The 21,413-nt window shown below is 42.0% G+C and overlaps 1 protein-coding gene across 2 annotated transcripts in view; it reads right to left on the bottom strand.

Moving 5' to 3' along the window:
• Positions 1-20,170, bottom strand: part of SRGAP1 (SLIT-ROBO Rho GTPase activating protein 1) — a 254,633-nt gene extending 234,463 nt beyond the window's left edge. For both annotated transcript variants that reach the window (XM_050923345.1, XM_050923353.1), the window contains exon 1: positions 19,570-20,170. In XM_050923345.1, coding sequence (XP_050779302.1) covers positions 19,570-19,636 — 67 coding nt within the window. In that variant the 5' untranslated portion in view covers positions 19,637-20,170. The remainder of the gene's footprint in view (positions 1-19,569) is intronic.
• Positions 20,171-21,413: the final 1,243 nt, after the last annotated feature.

The raw sequence follows: 21,413 nt of genomic DNA, 5'->3' as shown, positions 1-21,413 counted from the left end.
CAAATGCACAGATATGAAATTGTCGGGCACAATGTAAGAACCTAGACTTCTGTCTTGGCATCGAAAGCCCTCCATGGAATTGGCCCTCGCTACTGAGCAATTCCATACGCGCAGTTTAATTTCTTTATTTTAGGGGTGGGAGGGGAGCTCCAGTCAGACCAATGTGGCTGCATGTTTGGGAGTTGGGCAAAATCCATGCCTGCCTCAGGCTTGCAGTTTGGGGGAGGGGCACTAACCGCCCCCAAACTACATTCATGAGCAATTCCCTGTTCATCCACAACCATGACCTCTCTCAATAGCTGCATTTTACAGGAACAATGAGACTACAGGGGGAGGACTGTGAATGAAGGAGGATGACTTTCATTGGAGCTACATCTAGACTATACTATAGAACTCACTCTTCCAAGGCATAAGAATGACCAAGGACCTCACCACTTTCAAAACTAAATGAAAAACTCATATTTTATTTAAACTTTTCACTAACACTCCTAGCCACACCTGTGAACTAATCAAGCTATTCATCCTACAGATTAGGAAAGAAGAAAGAAACTGATGCTATTTCTAAAAACTTGAGAGGCACTTGAATACTACAGCGAAGGGGTCATAAATATCTAGATATAGTGGATTAAAAAAATCTCTTATATTAAAAGAATATCTGCTAGATCATGGTGGTTAACAGTTATGGATCCAGTGATTCCTTGTATAAATCATCACATTCTGCTTATTGACCTACATATATTTAGATAGCATATATCAATGTTCAGCAACGCCATTCTGTTACTAAAGTACCTTTTGTATTGAATGGTTACATCATAGTATAATATTTAAATCTGCAAAACGATTCAACAAACTTTCTCAGCCATGAACATAAAGTGTTAAATATTTTCCTGGCTTTTCTTTTTGATGCAAGAATCTTTCTGCTTCTTCATTGTTATATAGAATCTTTGTTCCATCCATATTGCAATTTCACAGCTAAACATCAATAGGGTCATAAATATATAGGTTATGTAATAAAGATAGTCAAAGCAGCTGATAAAATTATCTTACTGTTCATTTACAGCAGCTGGGAAGGCCTTGCCAAATGTTGCTTTACATAATAGGTCATGATGTTCTGACTGCATTAAGCTTTCTGATCACTTTTTTTTTTATCCGCTACAGTTTTTGCACACTATATTTGAGACACTGAAAACACCATCCAATGGATTTAGAAGCAAGTCTTTTGATACCCACATATATTTCAAAGGTTTAAAAGATTAAAATGTCAAAGAACTCAGCCTTTTGTTAGTATGTTTGTACTTTTTGCATTTTGTGATACAGATACAACAGTGACTTTCAAATAATTTATTCTCCCTATTTTAGGTCCATAAAATCTTTGTCTCTGATAAAGTCACTTTTACAATTTAAAGTTTGTTTTGTTTAGACTATTTTGTTTTAACTGCATGCACACAGGAAAGTAAAATAGCATGCATCTGAAAGGACTTCGCTGCAACAACTTTAAAGTATATCCATTACCATTAAATCATACCCATTACCGTACCCATCCAAGACTAACCGTATTTTATCCTCCTAATTCTATCAAAGTCAAGTTGTAGTTCTTGACTAGTTTCAATAGATACTTATTTGTATTATTGTAGATTAGCAAGAAGCTTGGGGGTCTTAAGTATGGGTCAGATCCTTACTCAAATGAGCAGGCACACTGACAGTGTCTAGGGACTAGGAATCAGTTATGAACATCTAATTCAAATGGAGGAAAGACTTGAAGTGCTCTTCTTTCATGCTGTATCGTTTCATGATACAATAAAACCCCAATCCTGTAGACACTTATGCATATAACTAATGCTGGGAAGGTCAGTAGCCCCAGTGAGGTCAACATACTCATGTGCATAAAATTAAGCATGGCCTTGTTTGCAGGACTGAGGCCTACAGCTGTTACAAACACTTTATAAAAGAAAGCAGATACCAAACCAGACAATTACCACCTTTCCCCACCCCAAGTCATACAATGGGTCCAGCTCAACAGCCACTGACATCACAGTCTTGCATTAGTCAGTAATTGTTCATGGTAATGGGACCTTTCATAGAGCGATGGTCTACCTTGTGCACTAACAGATAAGAAAGCTAGAGCATGGGAGGCAGCTTGACTGGTAAATATTAGCAAGTTTCTAATCATTCAAAGTCTCACTGGAAAAGAAAGTTTACTAAGGAAACCACCAAATAATACACCCATCATTTGGCATTTTTGAGTCTACAATGAATTATATAGAAACTAGCACTTCCACTGTGCCACAATCCTTCTAATAGCTTCTTCCAAACTATCAGTAGAACTAGTGGCAATCAGTTCTAATTTAGGCCTGGTATAACTCAATAGTGAACTGAAATCAATTTAATTATACCTGGTTACATCAGGGCTGAGTTGGGTCCTGAACTTGGACCAGGAAGGGAGAGACTGAACATCTGTGACAGATTAGGAGTTTTGATTTTGTCAGAGCATAGTAGAGCTAATCATCCAGGACCAGAATCCTTATAACCAAAGTCAGTCCTATTGTTCGCCTCCTATAACAAAGTTACCATTTATATTGCAGTAGCTCCTGTGATAGCCAGTCATAGACCAGAACCCTACTGTACTAGGTATTGTGCAAATACATAAAGATTTTCCTTGTTCCAAGGAACTTAAAATACACCTGCCAATAGGGAAAAAGTTGCCATGCAGCCTCTCCTCCATACTACATGTTGCAGAAAACATTAGGGGATAGTCTTCTTGATCACTTCTCCATGATCACACACACTACCAACCTCTCATTAATCAAATAATGCCTCTGCGGCAACCGTAGCAATTGCTGGCCTGGAAAATTCATATTTGGAAGTAATTTATTTTCAGCTTTCTTAATGCAAGTTAGCAGGTGGCAATAAGGAGGCTAAGCCAACATCATGTGACTAGCAGGTGCGCTGCAGATCATGTACCATAGTTTAGAAACCAAACGTGTTAATGCAAATACTAAGAGCTTGAGTGCATTCATTTAAATACAGTTTAAAACCTCGGATATTAATCACAATCCTACAACATCATCTCTCTAATTACTTGGATGAAGATGAGACAGAGGAATATTGAAAAATATTGTAAAATAAGAACTGCATCCAGTCCAAGACAAAAAAAAAGATGCCCCATCAATATTAATTAAAATATTAGAAATCAGCAATTAGATATGGGTAAGAGAGAAAGTGAACCTTCTCTTGCTGAACACAAAATAAATCTTAAGCCGCCCTTCAGAAACAAACCAGAAGCATTTTCTCAAACCCCTCTTTACAAGCTCATCAGAGTTTTCTGACATTCAGTTTCATTCTTCTTGTTTACCTCTGATATTGATGTACACACCAGAGCTATGGTACGTTGTATACAACTGTACAGTCAAGCCTGCTTACAAGTGAGGTTCACTTCATCATAGGCAGATGAAATATGACAGATAGGTTGGCTAATTGTCAAAAGTGAACTCAACTCACTTCTTCCCACTAAATGTATTATGATTGGAGCTGGATGAGTAGTACAAACATGTGGTGTTATTTGATTGAGTAAAAGCTTCAGTTTTGTTTCAGGTGCTATTTGTGAGCCCTTTCTCCTCTCTCCTCCTTACTTTCCACCAAGATTCACTGGGATAAATTTTTGTGACAAAATTTTTTAGATGGCCACTGTGAAAGGTTTGAGAGCCTGGGAGCCAGGCAATCAGGGAGCAGAAATATAATGAATCTTTAGATGACTGGTTACACAGGATGAATAGCAAATTAAAATAGAATACTCAAAACAAAAGCTCAGGACTCAAGTAGGTTGCACAAACCTTTCAATTAATTTTGAATAACCTCAGGGTTTTGTTTGAATTTTCTACAAACAGAAAAATTTGTTGAAAAATAATAGCTTACATACCTCTAATTATGAACCAGTATATTGCAACTCAGCAGTTATTTTTGTTAAAATTGGATGCAGTCTTCAGATATTTGCATTTTCAGGCTATTTTAGTTCAGGACAACTGTTCCTCTCTAGAGATTTTATATCCATTGTTATTTATTCTTGAAGATATCTACTACTTTAATGGGTGTGCTGAACAAAAAATTATCCTCTAGATTTTTTTTCAAACTGATTTAGTAAAACAAATGATTACTTATAAAAGCAATTTTGTTTTTACTTTAAAAAGTAGTACAAGCATGTGGAGGGTGGAGTTCCCTTATTTATCCAGAGAGTAAGTAGAGCAGCCGCACATACTTTCCAGTAATAGAATGCCAAATGTGTGTCTGTCTATCACATTCTAGAGAAACTACCTCCAAGGGCAAATCAACCTTCGGGCCCAGAACTTCAAAGGCCCTGATTTCAACAGAAATGAGTTGCCTAATTACCTTTCTAGATCTAGGCCCAAATGCCTATTTAGTCCTTGGCCTGTGAGTCTGTTTGCAAGCCTACCAGCCACAAGACTTTTTGTAAAGTGAAAGCCTATCTGTTCCATTTAAACTGAACTAAGATTTCCCACTCATACCATGTAGGTCACCTGGCAGCTTTCAGGTGGCATCAATTTGGTGATTACTTAACCTATGCTGGATTCCAGCTGGCAACCTGTATGAAATATGCTCTATATTCTATTACCAATCTCCTGAGCCATCCTGCCCCTATGTTGTTAGCATTCTGCTGAACTGACAATAAGGAGTTAGAGATTTGAAAAATTGTTTGCTTCATGTTGCAGCTCTTTTACTCTCTTGAGTTGTTTAGAGAGGTTGCCTGAAGTGTATTATCAAATCAATTGCATAAGGACCTTCTGTTTAAGGTCTCACAGAGCAGGGCTCCTCTCTGCAAGACAGGCAAAATCTGCTGTCTACCATTCTAAAAAGTAAGTTTGCACACATTAGCTACTGTTATCGTCACTAGCATCAGTAAATGACTTGCTCTTTCCACTTCCTCTATAAGCTGTACTACATCTCTCATTATGGATGGATTCCTGATCTCTGCAATATGAATGTTGTAGTTGTGATCAACTTGTCTGCATATGTAAACAGATTTCTTGATGATAGCATGTTTATTGTAATAAAGAAATAATGTGTCTGATAATGGAAAGGAAGAACAAAGCTTGCTAACTTATTGTATTTAAGATTGATTATACATTACCAGACACCAACACGCACAGGATCTAAGCTCCCTCTTAAATGACAGTGTTTTAAAGGGCTCCTGATGCCACATAGGAAAAATGTTTTTAGAAATTGTATTTGAAAACACTTCTGCTGATGTATTTATTTTCATATTTCTCTTTAGTTGCATTACTATGCACATCAGCATGAAAATGGAAATGTTTCTTAGGCTTGTTGGTTTCTACTCAGAGCTCTTGACCTTCGAAGGCTCAAACATCCGACAATGTCACACTTTCAAAAGGCTAAAAACCTCAAATGAAGACTGTAACCCCCTCTCCTGACAACCAAACCCAGATTCAGTATTTGGCAATAGTTTGCAGTTACATACCGATAACAGCAGATCAGTATGAATGGAAGTGTGTGTCTCAAATGAATACTGTAACTTGATTAAATGAGAGAAAAAGCCAAGATGCTCCTACTGCTTAGTTTTTGCCTTAAGTCATAGGGCTGTAAGTTTTACTCAACTTCAGTCAGGCAAAACACGCACTGATATTAGTGATCATTCTCCCCCAAGTAAGAACTTCAGGATTTGACCCATAATGATTAGTTTGTGACAGCACAAATTGTTGATGAGGAAGGGATTATAAAGTCAACTACAACGTCACAAGTTCAACTAAGAAGGTGCACATAAAAATCTTCCTATCAGGAACTGTTACAACAGAAATCATTTGGAAGAGTGGAGAAGAATGTAGCAATATCTGTTGAGAAGCCTTCTCTTTTGGAGATAAGAGCATACTGGAGAGGAGACCACTGGTGGCCAGACATACGCAGCATACCCCTATATTTGGCTCCCTAGTCTTTCTATTTTCTATGCAGCAGACCTTTTCCCACCCGGAGCTTCATTAAGATTTTAATTTAAGAGTATCTGTTGAGATTAATAACACTTTTGTTCTCTTTTCTGTCTTGACACTCAGGGTCTGACTAATTTTAATCAACTGTTAGTTGGAAATTACACACCAATATACAAAACCATTCTGAATAAAGCCACATACTATATACAACTCTTTCACATTGACATCTAGGACCCAAGTAGTCTACTACATGGCAAAGCCAATAAGAATTAGAATATATAAACTCTTAACACCTCATTGGAAATCCAGTTACCATACAAGATATATTACATCTATGCATTGTGAAGGGGAAAGTGTGTTGTGCTACTTCTGAAATTTAGATATCCACTAACAGAGGAATGAGAAACTAGAAGCTCCCTATTTTCTTACATATTCTGAAAATATATCTATATGCTGTTAAAAAAGGGCAATGGTAAAGTTGAGAGGCTTAAATTAATCCTGGGTTTGTTTTGGTTCACAGCACATACATTGAATTGTTTTCTAGTGAACAGGGAGAGAGAGGATACATGAACACTGGCTGTCACAGCCCTGAGTTCTTTATTGGTTTGCCCCATTGAGCAGCTCAATTTTTAGTTGTGATTAAGGAAACAGATTATTCAGATGAAGGGGAAAAAAACCAATGATTCCAATTTCTTGCTCCTCAGGCATGCTGCCTTGTTAAGATAAAGAATTAAATAAGCTGTATTCACAAAAGCAATAAAAAAATACCAGTGCATTTCCTTACAATTATTTCTTTCCAGTTTGCCTGGATACTGGACTATGTATTGCTCCATTTATGTGGATTTACAAACAAAAAGAGAAAAGTAGATTAAAGCAGCAAGGCTTCCGAGCACATTACAGCAGCAATATACTGTTAACAGAACACATGTTGAATATTTCAAATGAACAAAAATCGTGTCAGTTGAGCAGTCTGGACAGTCTATTTACATGAAATGGCACCACTCATTTATTTTTCCATGGTGGCTAATTACATAAAGGGTTACAATCATTACTTCCTGGAAGTTGTCATCCAGTAAGTCAGCTACACTTGTTTTTATTCCAAATTCCAAATACGGTTTACAAGAAATAATGTATCATAACGGCTCCAATCATTAATTCTTGTAAATATACTTATGCTTCTCATTAGAGATAAAAAGGCATTTTATGTAAACTACATTTTCAGGTGGTCTTTTTTCTTTTCTTTTTTTAAATATACTATATTCAACAGCAATACCTTTCCACTGTCTACCCACTCATTACTATTAATGCATTTGTAGGGAAAAAAATTTAAGAAATTACAACTGAAACTCAAATACATTTTATTAGTCATACAAGTTATAAACAAGAAAAAAAGCTCACTGAAAATGTATGCATAAATACCTGTTTCTAGACAATCCTGTTAGAACTCTTATGACAGAGAAAGGACAAGCTTCCATTATTTTCTCCCACTATCAAGATTATAAAAAAACCCACAACCTCCAGAAGTCTCACAATTTAAGATATGCATGAGTACACATACTTGCTTTTTTCAGAGGAAGTATAATCAAGGAATATTTGGATATGTACTTACATATAGATAATGTAATGTAGCATAGAAATTTCCTCAGCATCATTTTGATATGGTCACCTGAGATTAACAAAGCCATAAACTAATTATGCAGGTCATCCCAGCTCATACTGTTGACACCTTTTTATCGCAGTACATCATAATGCACTCTGTACGTGCCAAATTTTCTAAGAGAACTTTGAATGAAATCTCGCTGACAGAGGGCAGGAGCACTGTAAATCAGGTTGCCTTCTCACCATGAAGGTAGGCATTGGAGGAAGAAGAGCATTAATGTGTTTCAGAAATATCTACAAATTAATCGAATGTAACTTTTCCCTATACAATGGTTATTTAGAGATCCAGTACCTCAGGATTTAGCAGGGCTAGACGCAAATACTTGGTACCTCCCCTTTCCAATGGGGTATAAAGTTGCCATTTCCAGTTCAGGTGGTCTGCAAGATACTTGACACTAAGCTTGTTACTACTCAAAGACAGATACCACCCACCTTCCACATTAGTGTGGTATCATTTTGAGTGGAAATGCCACATTTCTGGGAGAAAAAAGTTGAAATATTCTTGTCAGAGTGGGAGGGAGAGGACAGAGATTTGCTTTCCTTTTTTAAAAAATAGCAGCTACTGGAAACTGCTCAAGAGTATTAGAAGCAGTCCTGAAGCACACTGATTAGTGGGCAGGTTAAAAAGCAAGATAGATAATAAATTGTTGAGTTATGCAACAAGCAACATGGATATCACCAACACGTATCTGGTGGGTGTCTTTATATTTAGATGTTTTCCAAGAGAGACTGACTGACCTGACCACATTCCAATTAGTTTTCACAAACTGAAGAATATATTAATTCATGAGGCATTGGGTGGCTCAGTGGACAATTTTCGGGAAAAGAAAAGTTCTCTTTGGCTCAATCATGATGGAAGAGGAAAGTTGAAATACAGTATAAAAAAATAATGTTCCTGATAAGGATACCCCTCTCAGGCTGTAGCATCATCTCTCAAGACAACCAATGGAAGCCCAATCACTACAGTCATTTAAAATGGGACGGAAAATATTACAAAAATGAGCTATAGGGAATAATCTTTCATTGGCAGATGTCTATTTGTCAACAATCTAGTCACATTTACTACTATAGTGCTGAAGGGCCTACCAAGCATGGGGATGCATTATAGTAGGCACTGAACAGAGAAGCAAATGGTCCCTGCCTGAAGAGCTTACAATCTAAACAGACAAGACAGACAGGATGAAGGAAGGGGTATAACAGAGTCAACAATGTGCTGGCAGAGAACGTCATTTTAGTGACACTCTTTAAGTTGGGTTTAGCTAAATCAGTGTTTCTGAAACTGGGATCGCCACTTGTGTAGGGGAAGCCCCTGGCAGGCAGGGCCAGTTTGTTTACCTGCCCCGTCCACTGGTCTGGCTGAATGCAGCTAACACTCAGGGCCGGCCAGAGGATTCAGAGGGCCTGGGGCAGGGCCGGGTATTCAGCGGCAGGTCCCTCTCGGAGGGAAAGACCTGCTGCCGAATTGCCACCAAAGAATGAACCAGCAGCGGTAGTGCAGCCTAAGTGCCGCCGATCCTAGCTCCCCGCCCTCGCCATTTGTACTCACCAGGCGGCGCTCCGAGGCTTCGGCAGCACTTCAGCAGCGGGTCCTTCATTCACTCCAAGTCTTCTGCTGCACTGAAGGACCCGCCGCTGAAGACCCAGAGCGAGTGAAGGGCCCGCCGAAGTGCAGCTGAAAACCCAGAGAGGCTTGCGGGACCCCTGGGGGGCCCAGGGCAAATTGCCCCACTTGCTCCCCGCTCTGGGCAGCCCTGCTCCCACTGGCTGCAGTTCACCGCTGCAGGACAATGGGAGCTGCTGGAAGTGGCAGCCAGTAAGTCCCTCGACCTGCACCGCTTCCTGCAGCTCCCAGTGGCGAACCGCGGCCAGTGCGAGTCGTGATTAGCAGGACCTTCGGACGGAGCAGGTAAACAAACTGGCCCAGCCCGCCAAGGGCTTTCCCCAATACAAGCAGCGAACCCAGTCTCAGAAACACTGAGATAAAGGGAAAGAAAAAGGGAAGGGAAGAGGTGTAGGTACAGAATGAAGTCAAGGTGAAGCCACTGAGGGAGGGGGAAGGTTTGAGAAAACAGCCAGTCAGCATAAGAAAAAAAAGAATCCAAGAATCCTGATACTGCAGTATGGTTATGCAAACTGATGAAAGAAGCTACATTGTTCCTTGAAACTTGAGCAGTAAGGGTAGATTATTAGAAACTAATCTAGATTAAATACAAACTGAGTTAGCATTAATTTCTACTCATAGGAGTGCAGGGGTCAAGGTGGGCCACTGACATTCTGTTAATACAGCAACTTGCCATTGGTCCACTTGCACACGGCTTGGTGTGGCTGTCCCCTACCACTGTGACCAGTCTTGTCCAACATGCAGATGTCACACTGCCAGCAGAGGGTCAATGCTAAGAACCTGTATAAGGGTCAGCAGAGGATTTCTTGCTGTAGAGCAGGCGTGGGCAAACTTTTTGGCCTGAGGGCCACATCAGGGTTGCAAAACTGTATGGAGGGCCAGGTAGGGAAGGCAGTGCCTCCCCAAACAGACTGGCCTCTGACCCCTATCCACCCCCTGCCCCTGACTGCCCCCCTCAGAACCCCGGACCCATCCAACCCCCCCTGCTCCTTGTCTCCTAACCACCCCACCTCCCAGGATCCCCCATCCCTAACCGCCCCTGGAACCCCACCCCCATTCAACCCCCCCTGCTCTGACCCCTATCCACACCCCCGCCCCATGACAGATCCCCCTTGGAACCCCACGCCTATCCAACCCCCCCGTTTCCCATCCCCTGGCCCCCATCCACATCCCCATCCCCTGACCAGCCCCTCTGGGACTCCCACACTTATCCATCCCCCCCCATCCTCCCAACCACCCCCTAGAACCTCCGCCCCCATCCAACCACTCCCTGTCCCTTGACTGTTCCCCCGAGAGCCCCCCACCCCTTATCCAATCCCCAGCCCTGGCCCCCTTACCAAGCCGCTCAGAGCTGCATGTCTGGTAGCCACGCCACCCGGCCAGAGCCAGACACACTGCCATGCTGCTCAGCTGGAGCACACAACCCCGCCACCCAGAGCACTGCCAGCATGGCTGTGGGGGATGGGGACAGCAGGGGAGGGGCTAGCAGGAGAGGGGCTGGGGACTAGTCTCCCCGGCTGGGAGCTCAGGGGCCGGGCAGAACGGTCCCGTGGGCCATAGTTTGCCCACCTCTGCTGTACAGTCTTATCACTGCTAGCCAACCTTTTCCAATGCTGACATCCATTACCACTGGAGCTGCTCTGATTGGCAAGGGAACCAGTATTCATGGAATCTGAAATTAATTTAAGGAAAACAAAGCAGAAAGATGAATTGAGAAGCCATTCCATCTGACCACAGAACCATTTCCGAGCTATCAGTCTGATGTTATTAGCAACTGATACTTTACTTCATAAAAAGTGACCAATAAAAAGATAATAGTAGGAAATTAAATGAACCTTCACATGATTTAGAACTTTACTATGCAATGATGAAATATTGTGGAGAAAACACTTGGAAAGAACATCAGAAGAAACCATTGTACAGGATCCAAATTGCATTGGTTTCAGTGAGGTATGTGAGCACATTAAGAGGGAAGTTATATCTTTCACTATTAATTATTAAGTTGACAAAAGCCAATCACCATATTTAAGATATTTAATTATCATTTATTATTTTACACACACACACAGGTAAGACCCGCCACATTACTGGTTGTCTGTTCACATATACTGAAGTGACCCAGATTCCATTCACTCCAAATGTCCATTGAAACACAAAAGATACAAAATGGAAAAAGGATGGTCTCATGGTTAGGATGCAGGACAGGGAGTCTCATGTCCTGAGCCAATTCCTGACTCTGCCAAACAGATTTACTTTGTGACTTTGGTCAACCAACTTATCTTCTTTGTAACAGACTTTTCCTATCTGTAAGAAGGCAAAATTCATTACATGTTTTCAAAAACATCTCAAAACCCTCAAGATGGAAGACCTTCATTTTTTAATATTTAAATTTACATTCAAATGATATTCTGAGTCTCCTGAACAGCTGCTTTCAACAGAAATAAAGGTTTATTTTTAAATGGAGGTCACAGAACAATAGTACAGATAAATCACACAATCTAAAAGGTGTAAGAAAGGGCAAAGTATAAAGCCTATTGAAGTGCCCAATTACCAAAATGATAATTTTCAATTAGTTTTAATTAGTTTCTACTCTTGCTAGGTTTTTCTGATTTGTTTGGGTTTTTTTTTTTTTTTTGGTTTTTTTTTGCAGATACAAAAAAGTTAAGGAAGTGTCCTGGATTGTACTTTGAAAGCCATGACAAATTCTTCCTGATGCCTTCCAGTTGAGAGGGAATCAATTTTTCCATGCATGGGAAATCCAAAATTTCTCCAGAATGGAACAACGTCCCATAGATTTCAAGTTTCCAGCAAAATGAGAGTCAGAATTCACGGAGTTTTAAGGTCAATTGAAATACTGTTTCAATTTTTCCTTTCTAAATTTTATATCTAGAGTTTGTCTGGGGAATTTCAAAGAAAACTCGAAAACGGTTATGTCATTATATCCCATTTAAAATGTTTTCAAAACAAAATGAATTTTTGTCATGAGTTTCGGTTTTGAAACTATTTTATATTATAAGATATTGTAATACAATAAAAAAGTTGAAATAAAAAAACAAACATACATTTCAAAAATTTTCTTTGAAGAATCTGGATGTTTGGTTTTCATTCCAATTCAGAATGAAGCCAAATTTAAAATCCTCTGCGAAATGAAGCCTCCATCCTCTGCATAGCTCTAATATAGTACGTAAATACAAAATTAAGCAGGAATAGAATGCTTTGATTTTCATTTCAAAATAAAATGTTTTGACCACACACACCACTTTTTTCAAATTTTCTTTCAAAACAAAGTTTAATTCAAGCAGATATATTTCCACAAAATGTTTTGTTTTTGATGAACTGGCATTTTCCAACAGAGAAACATTCTATTGGCAAGTTTCTAACCAGCTCCACTTGCAATCCTTAGTTAACATTAGACACACAGCTTCAAACATTCACCATCTTACAACAGAAGTACTTGATCAGGTACTTTCACTTTCACAGGCCTTGGGTGGCAGGCCAATCCTTGCCCACAGACAACCTGCCAACCTGAAACATATTCTCACCAGCAACTGCACACCACACCATAATAACTCTAGCTCAGGAACCAATCCATGCAACAAACCTCGATGCCAACTCTGCCCACATATCTACACCAGCGACACCATCACAGGACCTAACCAGATCAGCCACACCATCACTGGTTCATTCACCTGCACATCCACCAATGTAATATACGCCATCATATGCCAGCAATGCCCCTCTGCTATGTACATCGGCCAAACTGGACAGTCTCTACGGAAAAGGATAAATGGACACAAATCAGACATTAGGAATGGCAATATACAAAAACCTGTAGGAGAGCACTTCAACCTCCCTGGCCACACTATAGCAGACCTTAAGATGGCCATCCTGCAGCAAAAAAACTTCAGGACCAGACTTCAAAGAGAAACTGCTGAGCTTCAGTTCATCTGCAAATTTGACACCATCAGCTCAGGATTGAACAAAGACTGTGAATGGCTTGCCAATTACAGAACCAGTTTCTCCTCTCTTGGTTTTCACACCTCAACTGCTAGAACAGGGCCTCATCCTCCCTGATTGAACTGACCTCGTTATCTCTAGCTTGCTTGCTAGCACACATATATATACCTGCCCCTGGATATTTCCATTACATGCATCTGAGGAAGTGGGTATTCACCCATGAAAGCTCATGCTCCAAAACGTCTGTTAGTCTATAAGGTGCCACAGGATTCTTTGCTGCTTTTACAGATCCAGACTAACACGGCTACCCTCTGATACTTGATCAGGTAGTTAGTAAGCATGTTTCCTATTCACCCCAAGTGAATTTTACTTTATGGAGAGCCAGTAAGGATATGTCTACACTGCAATTAAACACCCACGGCTTGCCTGTGTCAACCCACTAGGGCTTGGGCTATTGGGCTGTTTAATTGCAATATAGACATTTGGGCCCCAGCTGGAGCCCGGGCTCTGGGACCCTTCCCGCTTGCTGGGTCCCAGGGCTTGAGATTGAGCCTGATCCCAAATCTCTGTATCACAATTAAATAGCTCCATAGCCCAAGCCAAATGATCCAGGCCAGCCACAGGTGTTTGTTTGCTGTTTAGACATACCCTAATAGGACTTAAAGGGTGCCTAGGCCTATTTTACAGGCTTATAGGGAATTTAAGTGCTGCACAGGCATCTTGTCAGTCCTCTGCACAGGGCTCAATTTTACATCCCTACTTGTAAAGGGTTGTTTGGTTTTTTTTAAACCAGACAAAGTCAGATGTTCAAAATCTCAGTAGCTGATCAGTCACCACAAAAAAGATACCAATATACACCCCAAGAGATATGTCCTACTATTTGTCTAACTCTCTGGCTTCCTCAGTAAATCCATCAAATTGGTCTTACTTTAAATTAGTACATTAAGAACAGTGCCAGGAACCAGTTGGTCTCTGAATAAAAACAAGAGTCAGGCTGAAGTAGACAATCAAGTGAATGAGTACGTCTGAGCTTGAGAGAGCTACACATAATTCTCAGATAGGAAGGTACATTCATTCTCAGATGCTCCAGGGGGATAATAATACAGTTGGCACAGCCAGAGTACATCTCAGCTGCTGAGCTAAACAGAACTTTCTCCTGTTTCTTTTAAAACATGTAATACTGTGTTAGACTGAAAATTGAGACATGTCTAGGACTTCTGAAGGTCAGTATTATGCTGTACCTTTATGTACTTTGCTCTAACACTACCTAAAATCACACATACAGAATGGGAAGAGACTGTCTAGGAAGGAGTATGGCAGAAAGAGATCTAGGGGTCGTAGTGGACCACAAGCTTAATATGAGTCAACAGTGTGATACTGTTGCAAAAAAAGCAAACGTGATTCTGGGATGCATTAACAGGTGTGTTGTAAACAAGACACGAGAAGTCATTCTTCCGCTTTACTCTGCGCTGGTTAGGCCTCAACTGGAGTATTGTGTCCAGTTCTGGGCACCGCATTTCAAGAAAGATGTGGAGAAATTGGAGAGGGTCCAGAGAAGAGCAACAAGAATGATTAAAGGTCTTGAGAACATGACCTATGAAGGAAGGCTGAAGGAATTGGGTTTGTTTAGTTTGGAAAAGAGAAGACTGAGAGGGGACATGATAGCAGTTTTCAGGTATCTAAAAGGGTGTCATCAGGAGGAGGGAGAAAACTTGTTCACCTTAGCCTCCAATGATAGAACAAGAAGCAATGGGCTTAAACTGCAGCAAGGGAGATTTAGGTTGGACATTAGGAAAAAGTTCCTAACTGTCAGGGTAGTTAAACACTGGAATAGATTGCCTAGGGAAGTTGTGGAATCTCCATCTCTGGAGATATTTAAGAGTAGGTTAGATAAATGTCTATCAGGGATGGTCTAGACAGTATTTGGTCCTGCCATGATGGCAGGGGACTGGACTCGATGACCTCTCGAGGTCCCTTCCAGTCCTAGAGTCTGAGTCTGAGTCTGAGTCTAATTCTAGGTATCTCTGAGTGCATATCATTTTAGAAGGCTTTTTGCGCCCCAAACACTCAAAAAGCAGACAAGACTAGAGTTCTGAAATTTTACAGTCAGATGATCTCATAAGAGTATATATGAATTGTAGACTGAATGGTATATAAAGCAAGTATAAATGAACACAATTGGCCCCCTCTAAGTCTCTTCCTCCATTTTGATGAAATTAATATAAGGAAGGTGCAAATCACGTTGACAGACCATATTCAGAGTATTGCAGTTATTAATGATTTGAAGGACACAAGAATTCAAAATGAGATTGACAAACAGGAGAATTGGTCTGTAATCCACAAGATGAAATTCTATAAAGACAAGTATTATACTGAGAAAGAAAAGAAAGAAAACAAATCAAATGCACAATTACAAAAATGGGAAATAACTGGCTAGCTGGTAGTACTGATAAAAAGGATCTGAGGGTTACAGTGGATCACGAATTGAATGAGAGTCAGCAATGTAATATAGTTGCAAAAAAAAAAAAGGGCTAATATTCTGGGCTGTATCAACATAAGTGTTGCATGTGACACGCAAGGTAATTTCCCCCTAAACTGAGCACTGGTGAGGCCTCAGCTAGAGAACTGTGTCTAACTGTAGAAGTCACATCTTAAGAAAGATGTGGATACATTGGAGAGGGTCTGGAGGAAAGCAACAAAAAGGATAAAAAGTTTAGGAAACCTGACCTATGAGAAAAGCTTTTAAAAAAACCTGGGGATGTTAGTCTGGAAAAAAGGCAACTCGGGGTGACTTGATAGTCATCAAATATGTTAAGGGCTGTTATAAAGAGGATGGTGATCAATTGTTCGCCACATCCACTAATGGTACGACAAGACATAATCAGCTTAATCCACAGCAAGGGAAATCTAGGTTTGATATTAGGAAAGACTTCTAGCTATAAGGCTAGTTAAGTACTGGAATAACTTACAAAGGGAGGTTGTAGAACTCCTAACATTGGAAGTTTTAAAGAGCAGATTAGACAGACACCTGTCAGAGATGGTCTAGGTATACTTGGTCCTGCCTCAGTGCAAGGAACTGTACTAAATGAATTCTCAAGTTCCCTTCTATGATTCCAAGTCATTTCATTCAATTATCCAACAAGCAAGAGATCTGTAAGGCACATGCCCCACACTACCTTACCTTACCAATTTTAAGCTTGTCCTTAAGAACAACTGTCAAAAATGGATTTGAAATAAACCAAATCCTGAGAGCCCTCAAAGGCTACTTAAATTAGAAAGTGACACAGCTAATCAGTTTAATAAAAATATCTATTCTTAGCAAAGTTACAGTACAACCACCATTGCTCACTATACTCAGAGGTCTCACACTTCCAATGAATCACTGAAATTTAGGTTTATATTCAAGTGGCCTTTCTCCAAATATTCCCTACAAATTAAGGCCCCAACCTTGCAATCAGATGCAGTTAGGTCAAGCCTTGCACCTGGCATAGAACATCCCCAAAGTCAATGAGGCTGAGCATGGGTACAAGGGTCCACCCATGTGGCTCTAACTGTAAGATCAGGAGCAAAGACTCTGTAGCCTGACACACTTGTTAGCGTTTAAGATTCTTATTTTAACTATTTTCTTTTTTCCACAAATGTGATAGTTTTATTCCTGGTGACAAAAGCAGTCTTTAAGAACACCACAAATCAGTAACAGATCAAGTTTCTCATGGTGAGAGGAGGGACCAGGTGAAACTGGAGTGGTATGTTCACATGCTCCACCCATTAATGAAATGTACCCTTTGTATTTCTGTTAGTTTGTAATTCTATCTGTATTTCTGAGGTTCCTGTATGAACTGCCTATACAATGAGTGAGTCTACTCATACAACTAGAAAAGTATTGCAAGTAATAACTTTCAGCTCACATATGCTAGAAACTAATTGGCACAATACCTAATAGAACTGACTCTTAATCAAGGAATTAAAAGCAGAACAAGATATGTAAAGTAGGACATTGAAAATCTTCATTTCCATATGTGGCATCACCACATACACAAACACACTTTACTAGTGATGTATAATAGAAGCCCATTTGCTCCAGTAACATAGTCAGATAAGTCTCGCAACTGGGTTTACACAAATGCATATGTTTTGAGTTGTCAAATTTTGGAAGTTATGGCTTTTGGGACTACAGCATTTAGGGACCAGAATGATCCCTGGGTCACACCAAACTGTAATCAGCACAGGACCTTGGTGGAGGGAAAGGACAAAATATGCCAGCTTTGTGCATGCTATATTCTAGGGACTGCTCTAATCCTCATATCTCTAGGGCAGCTTTAATTTATGCTGATAGTAACAGTTCCCAAGGGGCCATAACACTAACAAGATATCATTGGAGGAAAAGGTGCTTGGGCCATGGCCCTTTTTCCCAGCATGCCCTGACACCTCTATGCTGGACAAGTGGCACAGAGCTGGCTTTGTTGATTTTACACTAACTGAAAGTTACCTTGCTGTCTAACTAGGACACCTTTATAGAACCTTTGGGTTTCTCCAGTGAAAAGAGACCATATTGGGGGTCAGGACCTGACCCTAGTTTGTTTGTTTGTAATTTGTGTTTATATTTGCTTATCTGGCCTTCGAGATCTGTTGTGGCATTACACAAATATTCGGTTAGCATTAAGAAAGTGATTCCAGAATGGGGAAAAAAGACTTCCTGTAATCTGGAATTAAATTGTTATATAGGTCTTTGAAGAAGAGGCTGTGATTACATCCACAGGTCCTAGTGGATCTTTCTAAACAGCTTTGCTAAGGGCGTCATCACTTCAGCAGTGTCAAGACAACCATTGTACACATTAAGAGACACCACAAGGGAACAACATGAACAAATCAAAATTCCCAATACATTAGGTTTATAAATGCATTGTGAAGTCTTGGCAATTATAAGGGGGGACTGTAACGCCTGAGGGGACAGTTTATAACCAGATGCCTTCATTATCCCAGTCTTTGTTTTTACTGAAGTTAGCTAATAATGAGGGGGGAGGTGAGGGGAGCAGGCAGAGGAGGATCCTCCCCTCAAAGCACAGTATCTTTTTAATTCTGCTAAACACGGTGACTGTTTTCTTATTTCATCACAGTTGGTTGCCATGAAAACGCTGAATTTCTGATATCATAATTATGATCTCATTGCAGGATCAAGTAAAAAGAGAAGATGGACTATGCAACTATTGATATTCTGTTGGATTTCATAAACAGTTGTGGGTTACTCTCTCCCCATTTTCCAAAGCCTTGTTTGGATCCACAGGCCCCAATTCTGAATATGTGGAGGGAATTTCTGCACCCACATAGCAGGGTTCATGTGAGGGCAGGCTCTGCCCAGCATATCACGTAGCAGTTACTATTTGCTTAAATATTACCTTTATAATATAGACAGTGTTAAAGGTTTATGTAGCATTTTGAGCTAAGACAAGTCTGTAGCTATCCATTGGGAATACATATCCACTGGAGTAGTATAAGCATTTCATTGAACAGCACAAGTTTTCACCCACCATATCAGTTGGAAAGGAACCAATATGTATCAAGGAACATGCACACCCTCATATCATTAATTTATTGTCCTCTCTTCCACAAAACATATTTTTACAAAAAGAGATGGGTTTCCTTTCCTTTTGAATACTGAAAGTCTAAGAAATATTAGCAGCTTAACCGAGACTACAGTTGCACTGCTCTCAGCACAGTACTTGGATGTAAAAATGTAGCTAATGTTGAAGCTGAAACATTTATAATATTGAAGAGATCCATTTATTAATCAAGCTGCTACAGCACAACATACAAAGCAATCCTTGGGAAATAAAGCCATGTGCATTATGAAGAGGGCAAGACTTGCTATTGTCTTTCTTCAGTTTAACTGCCAAGCTTTTTAAAAGGTTACTAAACCTCACTGATTAACGAAAGGTGCATAATCTCAGCCAGAGAGTTCATAAACATTCCAGCTGTAAATCAGTCCCCCGCCCCCCTTCTCCAAACTGATTCCTGACAAGTTATAAAGGGCGGCATGAGCGGCATCTGCAATCCCCTATCTTAAATGACACCGCTAAGGGGAATTAAGTTCAGCAATCACTCGGTTGTTTGATGTGCAAACCCGGGCGCGTGAAATCGGTAGTGTGACTCCAGAATGACTCTGATCAGCATGTACAGTACAGCTCATCCAACTAAAACTCATCTCTTTACCCTCCCCCTCCCTACTCATTGTGATCGCTCTGGATTTTGCGATGAGCCTCAGAGGGAGCCCAAGTTAAGAACAGTGTCAGGCAGCAACAACAGCAAAAAAAAAAAAAAAAAAAAAAGGGGGGGGGAGAAATTTCTCTCCCCTCTCCCCCTCCATTGACATCCACTTACCTTTCACTTGACTTTCATACTCCGCTATAATCTCTTTGTCCTTTTTGAATCTGCTTGGTGTGGACATTATCCAGGCGGCGTTTCTCCGACGAGCTGGGTCAAATGGTCATAAAGCAGAGCTCCGCGGACGGCGAGGGGAGCGGCGCCCACACGCGCTAGCCCAGCAGCTGCAGGGCTGGGTCGGTGGCGACTAGACTAACCCTGGCGCGGGCACCATCTCCTCCAGCCACGGCAAAGAGAGCCCAGCCCCGGGGCCAAGGCGGAGTAGGGGGGGGACCCGCTCCCTCTGCACAGGGCTAGCGCCGAGCCCCGCTGCTGCCCTGCACCGCTGTCATGTCTCCGCGCACCAGAGAAGGTGGGGTGGGGCGGACAAAGGGTCGGGGCGGCCGGGTGAGCTCCTCGGCAGCCCCGGGTTACTCCAGCGGCTGCCGCCGGCTGGGAGAGCAGCGAGCTGACTAGCCCGAGGCAAGAGCACGGCGCGCCGCAAATCCCCAGTTCCGGGCCCAGGGCGGAGCGGCGTCCCCGGGGATAAAGTTCTCGCCTCCGGCGTGTCTCTCCCGCCCCGCGGCGCCCGCTCCCGCTGCTGGCCTGGGGCAGGAACCCGGACTGCGTCTCGGCTGCCAGCGACCCGCCCACCCCGCCGGCAATGGGCAGGGAGGGAAGCTCGCACGCTGCCCCCCCCCGCGGGCGAGCAAACGCCGGGCTCTCGGCGTAGAGCGAAGCCTCTGGCGGCCAACCGCAGCCGCCACACCTTCCCGGCCCCCCAATGGAGGGGAAGGAGGAGGCCCCAGCAAGCTAGGCTGCCAGGCTGCCTCCCGTGGAGCAGCCCAGCCCCGGAGGCTGCAGAGCCTGCCTCGGCTTTGGGAGGGTGGGATCAGCTGCTGCTGCCGGTGTCCTCTCCCGAGAGCATATGGTGAGCGGGTGTTAACTGGGGAAAGGGGTGTGAGGCGGAGATAAGGTGATGGAAAGCCCTTGATCCTGGCGTGGAAAGTTAAATCCGCAAGCTGCAGCAGCCGCCTTCGCGGCGGAGCCATATGGAGAGGGGAGGAGGAAGGTGAGCAGCCTGGGAAGGGACCATTTAGTTTGGGGATCCCGGTCACTTCCCCGTTACAGTCATAGGAAAGCATTGTTTCTTGTTCGTTTTCAGTAGAGCTCACGCCCTCTACCCCCAACTCCCGGTGCCGCAAACGTCGGGCAGCAAGAGACGCTGGAGGGCTAGGAGGAGCCCAAGAAAACCTGCGAGCTGAATGAGAACGGTTTAATTTCCTTTATCATGAACAACATTTTCTATAACCTCAGTCTCATGAGGCTGCTGCCTTTCTGATACGGCTTATTCACAACAAGAGCCACATCACTCCACTAGGTCTAGGTGTAAGCACTTGCAGTCGCCAACTCAAATCTAACATATGAATTAACCTGCCTTGTCATTTGGCAGGTTAGGAGAATACACCACTTTTTTTTTAATGGTGGGAGGTGGGAACCACAGGTGCTGATTTTTGTTTTTGCCTGTAGGTGCTCCTCTCTAACCCCTCCCTCCACCTCCCCACAGCAAGTGGCAGGCAGGGTCTCTGGGGGAAGAGGCCAAGAGTGGCAGGACCTGAGAGCAGGGAAAGCAGGGAGAGGCCAGTCAGAGCCATGGTCTGGGTGGCTGGGCCCACAAAAGATTAATTTGGCTCTGTAGGTGCTGAGCACCCTTTATTTTTTTTCAGTGGGTGCTTGAGCCCCAGAGCACCCACAGAGTCACCTCCTATGGTGGGAACATCACTGCGGCAGATTAAGGCCGTAGGGACCTAGCTTCCACCAAGTGAGAGAGGGGAAATGCATAAGTCTTTTTAGTATCAGAG

This window comes from Gopherus flavomarginatus, chromosome 1 (genome assembly GCF_025201925.1).
Source record: "Gopherus flavomarginatus isolate rGopFla2 chromosome 1, rGopFla2.mat.asm, whole genome shotgun sequence".
In the NCBI taxonomy this organism is placed as follows: Eukaryota; Metazoa; Chordata; order Testudines; family Testudinidae; genus Gopherus; species Gopherus flavomarginatus.
This window is presented reverse-complemented; position numbering and strand designations above follow the sequence as displayed.